The sequence below is a fragment of the Pseudorasbora parva genome, chromosome 5 (genome assembly GCF_024679245.1).
Source record: "Pseudorasbora parva isolate DD20220531a chromosome 5, ASM2467924v1, whole genome shotgun sequence".
Taxonomy (NCBI): Eukaryota; Metazoa; Chordata; class Actinopteri; order Cypriniformes; family Gobionidae; genus Pseudorasbora; species Pseudorasbora parva.
In genome coordinates this window covers 32,713,807-32,728,722 of record NC_090176.1, presented here as the reverse complement: position 1 = coordinate 32,728,722, position 14,916 = coordinate 32,713,807, and the positions used below count along the sequence as shown (strand labels likewise).

At 36.3% G+C, this 14,916-nt stretch overlaps 1 protein-coding gene across 3 annotated transcripts in view; it reads right to left on the bottom strand.

Moving 5' to 3' along the window:
* Nucleotides 1–37: 37 nt before the first annotated feature.
* Nucleotides 38–14,916, bottom strand: part of uggt2 (UDP-glucose glycoprotein glucosyltransferase 2) — a 44,697-nt gene continuing 29,818 nt past the window's right edge. For 2 of the 3 annotated variants that reach the window (XM_067443903.1, XM_067443904.1), the window contains exons 30-40: nt 13,966–14,051; nt 10,249–10,333; nt 10,048–10,130; nt 9,320–9,343; nt 7,572–7,670; nt 7,399–7,483; nt 6,480–6,662; nt 5,543–5,703; nt 5,251–5,365; nt 5,034–5,150; nt 38–1,054 (exon numbers count right to left, since the gene is read on the bottom strand). In XM_067443903.1, coding sequence (XP_067300004.1) covers nt 890–1,054; nt 5,034–5,150; nt 5,251–5,365; nt 5,543–5,703; nt 6,480–6,662; nt 7,399–7,483; nt 7,572–7,670; nt 9,320–9,343; nt 10,048–10,130; nt 10,249–10,333; nt 13,966–14,051 — 1,203 coding nt within the window. In that variant the 3' untranslated portion in view covers nt 38–889. The remainder of the gene's footprint in view (nt 1,055–5,033; nt 5,151–5,250; nt 5,366–5,542; nt 5,704–6,479; nt 6,663–7,398; nt 7,484–7,571; nt 7,671–9,319; nt 9,344–10,047; nt 10,131–10,248; nt 10,334–13,965; nt 14,052–14,916) is intronic. The other variant, XM_067443905.1, reaches the window with a different exon arrangement.

Sequence of the window (14,916 nt, the reverse complement as noted above, 5' to 3'; positions counted from 1 at the left end):
TGTTTTAGACATTTAAAAAATGTCATAAGACTTATCCTTCTCAGAATAAAAATATCACTTTATTCCTGAGAAAATCCACATCCTTGAACATCAAGGCATAGAATTAAACATGTACAGAGACAATTATGTAATTTAAAAACATAAATAAAACAGGGAATGTAAAAGCTCTGCCTCAATATCTGGGATTGGCTCTGTTGACAAACTTTGACAGCAATGAATACAGTAACTTGATTCTCCCGCATAATAGTTTACAATTGTTTGGTTTCTTTTGGCAATAAACATCTTCGAGAGCTTTACTTTGTATTATTCAGAATTTAAAAGTGAATGAGACCTTTGTTATAAAGCAACCATTTGAAATTTCAGGTACCCTTCATTTACAAATACTGACTGATAAAACAGGGTGACAGAATATTTACTGAAATTTGTTTTTACAAAAAGGCGTTTACATTTACTGTCTTCTCTGGAGGAATGTACACAATATTGGCATGTTTTCCTCTTATATACACCAGTGCCACTGCGAGTTTGTAAACTGGCCAAAAATATCAGATAACACTGCAATTTCTTTACTTCTTTTTGTCAACAATTTATAAAAAGCTATGTTTACATACAGTTTACATCTTGAAGTCAGAAAGTATTCAAACGGACCCATCTTTCAACATTATATGCATAAAAAAATGACCATTATTGTTTCCTTGCGTGTATTTCCATATTGTTTCTGTTGTGGAAAACATCTCTGTATATTTGAGTTCAAGATTCACAGGAAGTTTTGGTGCAAACATCAAGTGCTAAAGTTCCTCACGTCGAGTGCCTGTTAAAAAACAAATGATGTTCATAAACTTATTTAATCACAAGGCTTACTGAGGAAAAAAAAAAGTCATTTTAGTGATGATTAAGTCTCACCTGTGTGCTGTGATGGTGTAGTCTGGGTAATTTTCTCCTTCTGCTCCTTCATCTGTTTCAGAAACCGCTTTATCTCATTGTCATACTCAGTCCATTCTGGAACAATCCTCACGGCTGCACTTAGCTTGGGCTCTTTGGTCTTTGGGTTATTGCACTGCAATAAATCAACCCAAAGAAAACAGTCAATTGTGGTGGTAAAACACTTCCTTCCACCTTTTCCAATAGTGCCTTAAGTGGCCTTATTTAATTTCTTGAGCACTTCAAGTGAAAACTGCCAATGCCATTCATCTATAATATAGCTTGATATCAACACTTTAATGACTTTTGAGTCATAAAGCACATTTTTAGAGCCTAACGGCACTTTCGTTGTGCCATTGGCACAGAAAGTAAAAAACAAACAAAAAAAAGTTACATCATTTAATCATTTAGCAGACTCTTTTATCCAAAGCGACTTACAAAAAAGGGGAGACAATAAAATCAACTAAGAAATGATGCCAAAACCAGAAGGACACCACGTGAGCTCGTACCTGTTACTTTACTTAGTCTGACCCCACCAGTCTCAACAACAACAAATAGTAACAAATTATTTCAGGTATTGAAGAATATTCCTCAAAAGGTTAAGATCATGAGAAACAAATTGTCAAGCATATACATATATTTGACTGGTTGGGCAGAGAGCTATTGAATTTGATCATGGCAGTGAGGAGAACACAAGCAAGAAATGATTTGCAGTAAATTATATAGTAAATTAATGTTGTGATTTGATTTAAAACCGTACACTACTGTTAAAAAGTTTCGGGTCATAAAGACTATGTTTATTCAACAAAGACGCATCATATTCAGGTCCTTCTCAAAAAATTTGCATATTGTGATAAAGTTAATTATTTTCCATAATGTAATGATGAAAATTAAACTTTTATATATTTTAGATTCATTGCACACCAACTGAAATATTTCAGGTCTTTTATTATCTCAAAAAATTTGCATATTTCATCTGACAAATAAAAGAAAAGTGTTTTTAATACAAAAAAGTCAACCTTCAAATAATTATGTTCCGTTATGCACTCAATACTTGGTCGGGAATCCTTTTGCAGAAATGACTGCTTCAATGCGGCGTGGCATGGAGGCGATCAGCCTGTGGCACTGCTGAGGTGTTATGGAGGCCCAGGATGCTTCGATAGCGGCCTTAAGCTCATCCAGAGTGTTGGGTCTTGCGTCTCAACTTTCTCTTCACAATATCCCACAGATTCTCTATGGGGTTCAGGTCAGGAGAGTTGGCAGACCAATTGAACACAGTAATACCATGGTCAGTAAACCATTTACCAGTGGTTTTGGCACTGTCAGCAGGTGCCAGGTCGTGCTGAAAAACGAAATCTTCATCTCCATAAAGCTTTTCAGCAGATGGAAACATGAAGTGCTCCAAAATCTCCTGATAGCTAGCTGCATTGACCCTGCCCTTGATAAAACACAGTGGACCAACACCAGCAGCTGACATGGCACCCCAGACCATCACTGACTGTGGGTACTGACACTGGTCTTCAGGCATTTTGGCATTTCCTTCTCCCCAGTCTTCCTCCAGACTCTGGCACCTTGATTTCTGAATAACATGCAAAATTTGACCAACAGTCCATGCTGCTTTTCTGTAGCCCAGGTCAGGCACTTCTGCTGCTGTTTCTGGTTCAAAAGTGGCTTGACCTGGGGAATGCGGCACCTGTAGCCCATTTCCTGCACACGCCTGTGCACGGTGGCTCTGGATGTTTCTACTCCAGACTCAGTCCACTGCTTCCACAGGTCCCCCAAGGTCTGGAATCAGTCCTTCTCCACAATTGTCCTCAGAGTCCGGTCACCTCTTCTCGTTGTGCAGCGTTTTTTTGCCACACTTTTTCCTTCCCACAGACTTCCCACTGAGGTGCCTTGATACAGCACTCTGGGAACAGCCTATTCGTTCAGAAATGTCTTTCTCTGTCTTACCCTCTCGCTTGAGGGTGTTAATGATGGCCTTCTGGACAGGGTCAGGTCGGCAGTCGTACCCATGATTGCGTTTTTGAGTAATGAACCAGGCTGGGAGTTTTTAAAAGCCTCAGGAATCTTTTACCGGTGTTTAGAGTTAATTAGTTGATTCAGATGATTAGGTTAATAGCTCGTTTAGAGAAACTTTTCATGATATGCTAATTTTTTGAGACAGGAATTTTGGGTTTTCATGAGCTGTATGCCAAAATCATCAATAATAAAATAATAAAAGACCTGAAATATTTCAGTTGGTGTGCAATGAATCTAAAATATATGAAAGCTTAAATTTTATCATTACATTATGGAAAATAATGAACTTTATCACAATATGCTAATTTTTTGAGAAGGACCTGTAGATTCAATTTAAAGACATTTATAATGTTACAAAAGACAACTGTTTCAAATAAATTCTGCTCTGGTTTATCCTGAAATCAAAGAATAAAGAACAAAAAAGAACAAATAAACTCATACAGGTTTGGAACAACTTGAGGGTGAGTAAATGATGACAATTTTCATTTTTGGGTGAACTATCTCTTTAAGAGCAAGGACACGTTTGTGTGCATTTTGTTTTCTGATTTCACAAGAATGAAAAGAGAACCTTTGCAACAGTGTTAAGCGATATATTGAAGCGATCATCTGTGTGAAGACTGCACGTGCCACAAGAGAACGCATCTCATTTACTAACAAAACTAACAAAATGAATGCTCTGCAAGTCAACTGGATATGTATTAGGTAAGTCGTGGGGACAATATTGACCCTGGCAAAAAGTAGTGAGGACATGTCCCACCCCTCCCAACTGCATATTACGCCAATAGTAAAAATAAACCCCTACAAAACTAAAGTAAAAGACTTTCACAACTAAACTTGGTATACATTAATGAGGTGAGAGCGCTGAATAGAATGCAGTGGTCAGCAATCTTCTGAAGCTGAGAGAGTGAGTCCAGCCTGTGCTGTGAGTGAGCTGCAACCCTCACACACATTTCCCTCACTTCAGTCTCTAATGAGACGTTTCCCTCTCCACCTCCCAGGAGCAGCCGGCAGGGAGGAAGAGGGTGTAAATGAGACTACTATTTTTGTCGCTTTGAGTATGTGCGTTAGCCAGGGTGGGAATGAAGAAATCTGGGTATGATCAGACTGCAGGCATTTCAACCTGATATCATTTCGCTTATCGTCTGCAAGGCAATTTTTTCATGAAATGAAGCAAAGTAATTTGATCATTATTGCAAAATATATAATCCAAATAAAACGTGGGGTTATGCTGGAAGATAGAAAATATTTAAACTCTGTAATGTTATTGGTAAGACTTTACAATAAGGGCTCATTATGTCTGGTTACATTATTCAACTACATTAATTATACCCATTAACATGAACTAACTTCTACAGCATTTATTAATCTTAGTTAATTTGCTAGCACTTTATTTTACAGTGTCCTTGTTACATGTGTTACATGTACGTACCACAGTAATAACAGTAAATTGTGCATAATTACACGCAACTAACCCTACACCATACCCTAACCCTATAGTAAGTACATGTAGTTATTACTTAGTATAATTAATATTACTCGTACTTAAATATATACTGTAACAATGACATCTTAAAATAAAGTGTAACCGTTAATTTAAACATTTACTATTACGTTTTTTTTATATCAGAAGTCGTATCTGTGAACATAAGCAATTATTTTACATTAACGAAAAATGAAAAAATGCTGTAAAACGCTGCTCATTGATAGTTGATAGCATGTTTGCTTATACATGAGACCTTATAAGTTCTAATACAAATTGTTACATGTATATAAAACAACCACTTTAATCCACAATTGCAATCAAAAGCTCAGTGTGTTCACACTAGCGTTCAGTGAAATCTCACAGGTATTACCAATTTATTTAAATAGGAATCTGTGCAATTGGGAGTATTTAGCTTATTTAGCATATTTAGCTTGTGTCCAGGTTGGCCATATAAAACCACCTTTACATTTAAAATAGCTATATAAACCGTTTTGTATCCTTTTACATACATAATCATGACAGTAGTTGATGTCGTTTTTTTATTTACTTTCCCAACCTCCCAAATGTGTCTCCCATGCTGAAAGATAGTGTGTTGTGAATGCTTACTAACCAGATCGATGGTCTTGGCTGTTGCTTTGGAATTGTCATCACACCAGGTCTCACACCACAGCCACTCCTGAGGTAAGGACTTGATGGCTACTTGATGGATCATATTATTGGGAAGGTCCTGTTAGCATCAAACCCCAAAGAGAAACATTCAAATCACATGAAAGTCCTTCCCTAATTGTTAACATACGGCTGTCTTGTGCAATATGACAAGTTAATACCTGGTCCAGGTTGGAGAGACTGTTGGGATCTTGGCTCAAGGCTTGGTACTGCCCTCTGAGCCGGTCTCCAGCTGCTATCTTTCTGAATTTCTTTAAGTCCACCACATACAATGCACTGGATGATAAGGGCCACATTTATTTAATATTACTTATCTCACAGCATCATATTTTCTTTTAATACTAAATTTTAAAACTATATAGCATTCTATAATTTATACAAAATTTGAAGACAAGTGTGATATTCTGTGTTTTCAATGGTGAGTAATGTGATCTGTCAGTCTCTCAGTCTAACCTGATATGGTATCTCCGGTGTCCAAGATGGGAGGCCCAGTAACCAGTCTTCCAAAACCGGTAGCCTTCCATTTCTTTCCGGCTGTCGCAGAATGGCGTGTAGCCATAGGGGGCGCCCTCTAGATCCAGATCTCTCAACTCCTTCAAATCTGCCCTGACAATCTAAATATAAAGCATTCACAGCGTCTTGTTTTGCAATTAGAAGAGATCACTTTTTGCTAATGCGCTAACAGGATGAATTGATGGCATGTGAATTATTTTGGCTGGTGTTATGTTAAACATGCCTGTAAGACATACATTGTTCAATCAGATTCACAGGTTGGAAATTGATGCATAAACAAACATACTATTACTATTTTTACTACTAAATCTGTCAAAATGTGCAGCATACAACAGAGCACACAGCACATAATACTGTATATCCTACAATGCAATGTTCAATTTGCCCTTCTAAGAGTGATGGATAAAATAAAATTAATATCAGCCATCTTAATATTTGTTCTTGACTCATTATGCGAGTATATCTATATGATATATTATGGACTGTCAAGAGTTAAGATGTTTTAAAGTGAAAATTCAACCAATCATGCTGTTCTAATACCTGCAAGTCTTTTGTTCGTCAAATCACAAATGAAGATATGCTAAATGAAATCAAAGAATTTTCTGTTTTCCTATTGAAAGTCAATTTGTATACAACTTTTTTGAGATATTCATAAATACATTATAAATGTATAAACGTATGAACAGTTTAATCCGAGTCTTTAGAGAGACATGATCCTTAAAATATTATGACCAAGAACAAAGCTCACTGTATGAAGATGAACAAGTGTCTTGTCAGTTTGGAACAACATGAGGATGTGTCGGTGACAGAATTGACGTTCTCGGGTGGACGAAACACTGTTAAATAAAATACTGTTGTTTTTCACATGTAAGGTCACCTGATCAGCATCAACAAAGATGATCTTGTCAACGGCCAGGGGAAAAAGGACATCCAGGAAGAGGATCTTATGACCCCAGATGATGCGCTGCTTTTCTGTCTGCTGGTGAAGCCAGCGGGGCCACTTATACTGGATCAGCTCATACTGGAAACCATATGCCTTTGCCATGTGAGAGATTGTGTCCTGTACACATGCAAACATGAAGGGATAGAAGTATGTATCTATCAATTTTTGCACATTTTCTTTGGTTAAGATTAGGACAAACCATTCTGTTAATGATTTATTTGGAGCATGTATTGTATAAGCTTCTGTTCTGCTCATGGTTTAACATTTGAAAATGAAATTAAATTTGTATTTTAATTTTACTATTAAATTTTACTATTTTACTACTATTTTAATTTTACTATTTACAGTTTTACTATTTTAATTTACTATTATCATATATTTTTTAATACTCATTTTTTATTATACAATGAAATATTATAATAGTAATATTTCTTATTTTCTTTATCGTTTCATTTAATAATAATAAAAAAGATCATTATTATCTTATTTTTGTCATATTAATACATAAATCAAGAATTTTGGCTAAATTACACCTACAAACGAACAAAAAATGTATAAATAAATCTGAAATCTAACACAATCTAAGACCAAAGCAGCACACAAAAAAACTTTTATATCTTATAAAAAATAAAATAAAAAATCTGATGTAATAAGCTATGACATAAACTTTGTAAAGTTGTGAAGTATATATATATATATATATATATATCTTTGCACCATGGCTCTCAAAAATAACCTAGTTTTCAGCCAATCAGACTTGAAATTGTCATTTCAGCCAGCTCTTGCTATTTTTTTGTGCACAATATTCATCAGTCAGTCAGTGAACCGTTATGCTGGGGAATGGCAGTCTTACCTTGAATGAGGGGGAGAGGTAGTTTTTGAGGAACCAGAACTTGACAGGAGTTGCTGTGTGTTGAAGGACAGACAGCATCATTATTCTAAAAGGGGAAAAAGGGGAAGTAGAAGAAACATGAGGAGCTAAAGACAACACTCATGTGGTTGCGTTCATACAAGTAGTGATCCTACCTCAGGAAGCGTTCATATAAATGTCCAGAGGCCACTGAGAAAATGTTGAGAACGTCTTTCTTCTTGTCAACATCATCCACACTTGGCCCACCAGCAAAGCTGCAAGACATCCAAAAACACCCTTCATTTCTCTCAAAACTTTGTTTGGGGTTAGTTATTTAAAAGTCTTTTATACTCATCCAAGTCTGCATCAATTGATAGAAACAAAAAAATCTGTAAAATCAGTAATATCGTGAACTAGTATTTCTGTTTATGGGAAAGCGGAATTTTTCGAAGCCATTAATCCAGTCTTTAGTGTCACATGATCCTTCAGAAATCATTCTGATATGCTGATTTAGTGCTCAGGAGACAATTCTTATTATTATCAATTTTGAAAACAGTTGTGCTGTTATGGGTCAGATTTACTAATATCTTGTGCTATTGCAAACCCTCTTTTTGACAAACCTGTCTTTGCTAAAGACACAGTGAGAAATTAGCACTGAAAAGACATGGGCACAGTTATTTTGCGGCTGACCTTTCAGATGCAAAATTTATGGGAGGAAGAGAATTTAAATTAATCATGCAAGGTACTTTACTATAGATTGCATTCGTCATTTTACTGGTATTGGTGTCTTAAACTAGATGGTAATTTGCGCTGCCCTTGGTAGATCGCATTGGTCACTCATTATGGAAATGACCCATCTACGTCTGTGTTCTTATTTTTTGTCAGTTGTCAGTATTTCAATCTGTCATCAGAAGAGCACATGCAGAACTTTCCACTGCCATCTGCACTTTTTTAGAATTGCACTCTCACATTAAATTGCCCTGTTTAGTAAATCTAAATCTATGCCTGTCTTTAATATCACTTTTGTTCAATTTTATGCACCCTTACACTAAAAAACAAACAAACATTAAAAAAAAACTATAACTAAAAACTACAATTTATTGACAATGGATCCTGAAAAACAAAACAAAAACTCTGGAGAAAATGATATGCAGGTTTAATGGTTAAACAAACAGCTTGATTGAACAGACTAATGTTAAATAAATTAGTGAAAAAGCTAATCTTATTGAGCATACTCTCAATTGCTGACTGACATATTTGAGGCCCATTTAGTGTATGAATGTAAATGAATTAGGTAACCAAATATCAAACCAAACTGGCATCGGCAAGCAAATAAATCTAGATCTTTTCTCAGCACTAAATTCTGTTGGTTCAGCACAAACATTTTTTCAATAAGTTGATGAAGAACACAGATTTTAAAACAGTTTGATGATCTATTAAGCAACTCACATATATATTCTGAGGAGGTTCAGAGATTCCTGAAGAAATCTATTTCCATCATTGCCACAAAATAAAACAAGTGCCATCTGTAGCTTTCCACAACCTCCCTAGCAAAGATCTCACCTACTGCTGCCTCTGCACAGATATTCACATTCGAGCATCACACCTTAGGAACATTTCGGCCCCCCTTTTTTAGCCACATTCTTTCCAGAAAAACAACAACAACAAAAAACAAGGCGAGACAACGGTTGTTAAATCAAGTGGAGTGGAGGTGATGTAACTGCTGAGACAAGGTGGCATTTCGAAACAACCTGGCAAACTATTTCTAAATGTGGAGAGTGAAATGTGTGAAGGAGACAGAGGAGATCCTCAATGAAAGTCGTAGATCACCGCTTACAACCCGAAATTTTGCTGTGTCACCCGCTAATGCAAAAAAAGTGAGTAAGACAAAAACGTGAAAAAAAGTACAGATTAAGTTCCCTACCTTTTCTCCAAAGAACTCCACACACTTCATAAAGATGGCAATGAGCAAAGGAGACATAAATGTCATCAACAGTGCTGTTAGTTAAAATGCAAAGCCCCTACCCAAATATCCACTACTTTTCAAAAGTTTGGGGTCAGAACAATTCATATTTTTATTCAGCAATGACACATTAAATTGATCAAAAATGACAGCAAAGATAAGTACAATGTTACAAGATTTTTCATTTCAAATAAATGCTTGATATACATCACAGAGCCCTGAATAAAATGTATTAGTTTCCATATATTATACAGCAATGCATTTCAACATTGATATTAAAAAGAACAGTATATATGCATACCAGAAGAATTGACCATGTGACACTGAAGACCGGCTGTAATAATGCTGAAAGTTCATTGCTTTAATTTGCCATCGCAGGAATAAATGACATTTTAAAACGTGTTCAAAATAGAAAAAGATTTCTTTTAATTTGTAATAATATTTCACAATATTACTATTTTTACTGTATTTTTGATCAAATTCATGCATTAATGAATATAAGAAGCTTAACATTAAAAAATTTGACCAACCCCAAACTTTTAAATTGTGATGCGTTAATGTTTGTATTTACATAGCCACAGGCCTACCCAGGATTTGCTTATTTTTTCCCATGCTGATTATTCTGCAGAATGGACTTGATTTGATCCAAAATGTAATTAGTGCTTTAAAAAAAATGTATTCACACTCACCTGGTTATTGAGTCCCAAATGCCTTTTGATTCGGTTTCTTCACTTAAAAGATCCTCATTGAGTTTGTCAGGCTTTTTCTGGACCTAATATTTGAACAGATACTTTACCATTAGTTCTATCAGCTAGTGTTTTATATGAAGGCACAGTCTGTAAATGCTTGTTAATTGATTGCCAGTACAACAGTAAAATTTCAACACTTACTCTAACTTTGATGATCTTGCTGTGGAAGCTGTTGAGCACCACAATGACATCACTGGCATCGACAGGAGAGTCGGTTCCATCATGCCTAAAACATACACAACAATATATAATTACAAATAAAGTATATCTGCACATTCTGAAGGAAACACCAGTGCTCACAACACAGCAAATAAAGCATGTTAAAAGTCAAAGACCTGTAACAATAAATCTATGAGGCTTACTTTATCTACAAAAAGTTTGAATAGAGTCCATAGGTTTTGTAGTTTGAGTTGAATTAATCACAGGAAATAATGATGACAAACAACAACAACAAGGACAAGATAAAGGGGAAAAATAAGATAAACAGGGCAAACAAGAGAAGAAAAATAGGAAGAGGAAAAAATAACAACAACGAAGAGGACAAGATAAACAGAAGAAAAACAAAAACAAATCAAGGACAAAATAAAAGAACACGATAAATAGAAGAATAAGAACATCAAGGACAAAAAACAAGAACAACAAGAACAAGATGAACTGAAGAACAAGAATGGCTGTGACAACAACACACAAAGTTTGGAGTCAAAAGAGTTACAGCCTCAGAATCAGCTTGATACCATGGCAAATTTACTGATGCATTATTAGAGAATGTTTTTTTAAATAATCTTGAATAATTTCTCGAATAAATTTTTACCTTGCAGGAATAATAATAATTTTGAAAAAATAAGTTTTCAAAGAAAAAAAACAAAGTAGGTTAAAGAAATTTCAAATGGTGGACAGAAAGATCAATCAAATATGGCATAATTTTCATCATTGTATTTTGTATGACTCAAGGTATCTATCAAGATAAGTTTCATAACAACAGGCTAAATTATTAATCAAAAAGCTATTAGCATTTTTTGAAATGTGATTATAAATTTGAGGGCATGGTCCTGATGACAAAAAATGTTGTATGATACGCTAATGCATTAAAAAAATACAGAAATGTATGACAAAATTTAAATTGGCCAACACCCATAATGGCCAATATGGGAAAAATGAGTATCATTTGATTCGGTATGCTGCACTGAATTAAAAATTAGTTTTCCTTTTTTTTGGGAGGGGTGGGCAAAAATACAAATTTTTTTTTTTTTTTTTTAAATGTTGGAAAAAGACATTGAATCATGATTAGAATCGCAAAGTGAAACTCTGGACAGTTGGTGAAGCTAGAAGGACCGAGTTACGCGCGTTTCACACATACTCCGTCTGCAGTGCGTGTGCGGTGCGTGTTGCGTTGCGTATGCGTTGCAGGAGCCCCACACCCTGTAGTGCTTTCACATAAACTGCGTTTGCAGTCCGCAACTGAGCCGCTGTTGCACACCACAAACACAGCATTTATTCATTATTTTTTATTTAAAATCCAAAAGTTTTTACTGAACATGCCTCGTCAGAATTCCACTTTGTTTACTCTTTAATAGAAGTCAGGTTACGTAGGCTACTACATTTAAACAACATTTTATTAAATTCATTTATTCATATTTATATACTTTAGATTTAGCTCACACAAGTGGCAAAACATTTAAACATAGTTTATAGCCTTAAATCACAAACATTTTAAATTAGAAACTTACAATAGTCTATTCAAAAACAGCCGACTCGTCTTTTCTTTCGTTTTTACACCCTTTGAAAAGAAATCCTGCAGGTCATAAAGAACTTTGCTTTTCACCTCCAAGAAAGTACGAGTGCTCTCCATTATGGCACTTTTTTTTTTTAACCTAAATGCCAGGTAATGTGTCGTTTTGTTGCTTTACTTGAGAAAAAAGCCATGTGTTGACTTTGAAACAAGAGTATATTTTAAATGATATGCATCTGTGGTGAAATTACTAGATTTTCGCGTCAGTACATGTTTATTTTAATGCGAACAATGTTCTATCACTTTAATGCAGCAACGCAGCGCAGCAAAAAATAGACTCGGTACGAAAACGATCCGTGCACTGCTGCAGACGCAGCGCACCTGGAACGGACTGACAGTGTGAAAGCTGTCATCTGTTAACATGGGTACGGAAAAAAATACGCACCGCACACGCACTGCAGACGGAGTATGTGTGAAACGGGCGTTAGAGACTCCAAAATGTACGTGGTTAATGTTCAGACTCTCTTCTATACGCATGTCAAATTTCACCAGATTTTACCATACGGCTCTATGGGGCTGCCATAGACAAGAGCGGAAGAGGAAGAAGCAGATGATGAAGAAGACAACAACGACGATGAAGAAGACAACAACGACGAAGAAGAAGACACCAAAGAAGAAGACAACCACTAAGCAGAACACAACTCATGAATACAATAGGTGTTTTTGCACCTTTGTTGTTTGGTCCCTAATAAACAGAAGAACAATGATGCGGACAAAATAAACAGAAGAACAACAATAACAAGAACAACACGGAGAAGAAAAAACAAAGATTCCAACGACAAGTACAATGACATAAGTAACGATAAAAAATGAACAAAAATAACATTATAGAGAACAAGAGGACGAAGCAAGAGGATGAGAAGGAAGAGGGACAAGAGGAAGAACAATAAGGATGAGAAAATTATGAAGACGAAGAAGAACAAGTAGTAGAGTAGAACATTTGAGGAATACCAATAGAGAGCTGCCTTGCAAAAACATTATTCTGATTTCTCACCAATGTCTCGCAATTCACTACTGTCTGGAATTATTTTGAGCGTTCCTTTTGTCAAGTTCCTGTCTCAGTAAGTTGTGCTGGCAATAAAAGCATGATAAATGTCTAGCAATACAGGACACAGAGTGCCGTTAGCTTCAGCATCCTAAATGAAACCCTGGATCCATTAGGCTGCACTTCCTCAGAGCAGGATATCAATGAATTACACACTGAAGGAACACTGCCTTCCCATTCATTTAGCAGTCAGCAGTGTGTGTGAGATTCTTTTTTCTCACACGCACACTCTTTCCCTTTCTGTTGGTTTCTTTGTGTGCCAGACCCCAGACTGTATGAATAATCGCACTAGCAGTGTGAAAAATGACATTGCACTCTAACATGAACCTGCATGAATGGGGTATAAATTTTACTGTTCCCATAATTCTGGAAGAAAACCACAACTGTTTTCCTTAAATAACTACTAAAACATGCACAATCTGAAAAAAAAAAAAAAAAAAAAAAAATTAAGGATAAGCATTTTGAAGAGGTTGATGTCTAACATTATTTTGAGTGTAACTGTTTCTTTTTGCCTTTTTATTTTGGATAGCATCTGTATTTCTGTTACAGTATATTGCTAACAAATCCAAGATGGCAGGTTTGACTCCCAGTAAATGTACTGATAAAGTCCATAGTTTGAAAGAAATCATTGTGAAAACAAGTAAGCCAAATGTACACTCTGATTCTAAGGTTTGGGGTCAGTATGACCTACCAGTACTTTTACTCAGCAAGGATGCATTAATTTGATCAAAAGTGACAGAAAAGGCATTTATAATATTACAAAACTCTTCTATTTCAAATAAATGCTGTTCTTTTCAACTTTACAACAAAACATACATACATATACTCTGTTTATGTGTGTATAAAATCTAGGTAAAGTCATGTAGTGTATTCAAGCTTTTAGAATAGTATTTTGTGACAGTATTTTTTTGATCAAACAGAGAGCCTTGGCAAGACTTCTTTCAAAAACATTAACAAACCTTACCAACCCCAAACTTTTGAATGGTAGTGTGTAAATGTAAATCCGTGAAGAGAAAACACTCACGCCTGTATTTGATAGATGTCCTCTGAGCGGCCCTCACGCAGCCTCAGGATCCATGCGCCAGGGTTGGCCTTCAACTGGAAATAGCCCTGTCCAAATGCAGTGGGTTAGTTTTTGCTTTAGTGTTCCACAGATCAAAGAAACTAATACAGGTTTGGAATGACATGAGGGTGAGCAAATACATTTGAGAATTCTCATTTTGGGTCCATGCATTACCATACTACAATGATAAATACAATATACACTCGTGACAAGCAGGTAGAGAATGGCGCGAGGCCAATGGGATGGCTTGATTGCAAATTAGCATATTACAGTGATCGTTACACTGGTCTTGTGTCTCACGGAGGAGCTCGGATGCATAAAAGGAGGAGTGACAACAGTAAGATTCGAGACTGGTGTAACGCACAGATGATGCTTATTTTCAAAATATGCCACCCGCCTTGCACCATTCTCTCACGCATCTCCCTGCCCTATTTGTCACAACACTATATTGCCAAAAGTTTTGGGACACCTGCCATTACATGCACTTGACTCAGGCCAGTCATGTTCCTCCACACCAAACCTTGCTTTGTGCAGTGGTGCGCAGTCATGTTGAAACAGGAAGGGGCAATCTCCAAACTATTCCCGCTAAGTTGGAAGCATGGAATTGTCCAAAATGTCTTGATATGCAGAAGCATTAAGAGTTCATTTCACTGGAATTAAGGGGTCAAAGCCAACCCCTGAAAAACAACCACACACCATAATCCCCCTCCACCAAACTTTACACCTGGCACAATGCAGTCAGGCAAGTACTGCTCTCCTGGCAACCTCCAAACCAAGACTCAATCGGATTGCCAGACAGAGAAGCATGATTCGTCACTTCAGAGAACACGTCTCCGCTGCTCTACAGTTCAGTGGCGGCATCCTTTACACCACTGCAACGACGCTGTGCATTGCACTTAGTGACGCAAGTCT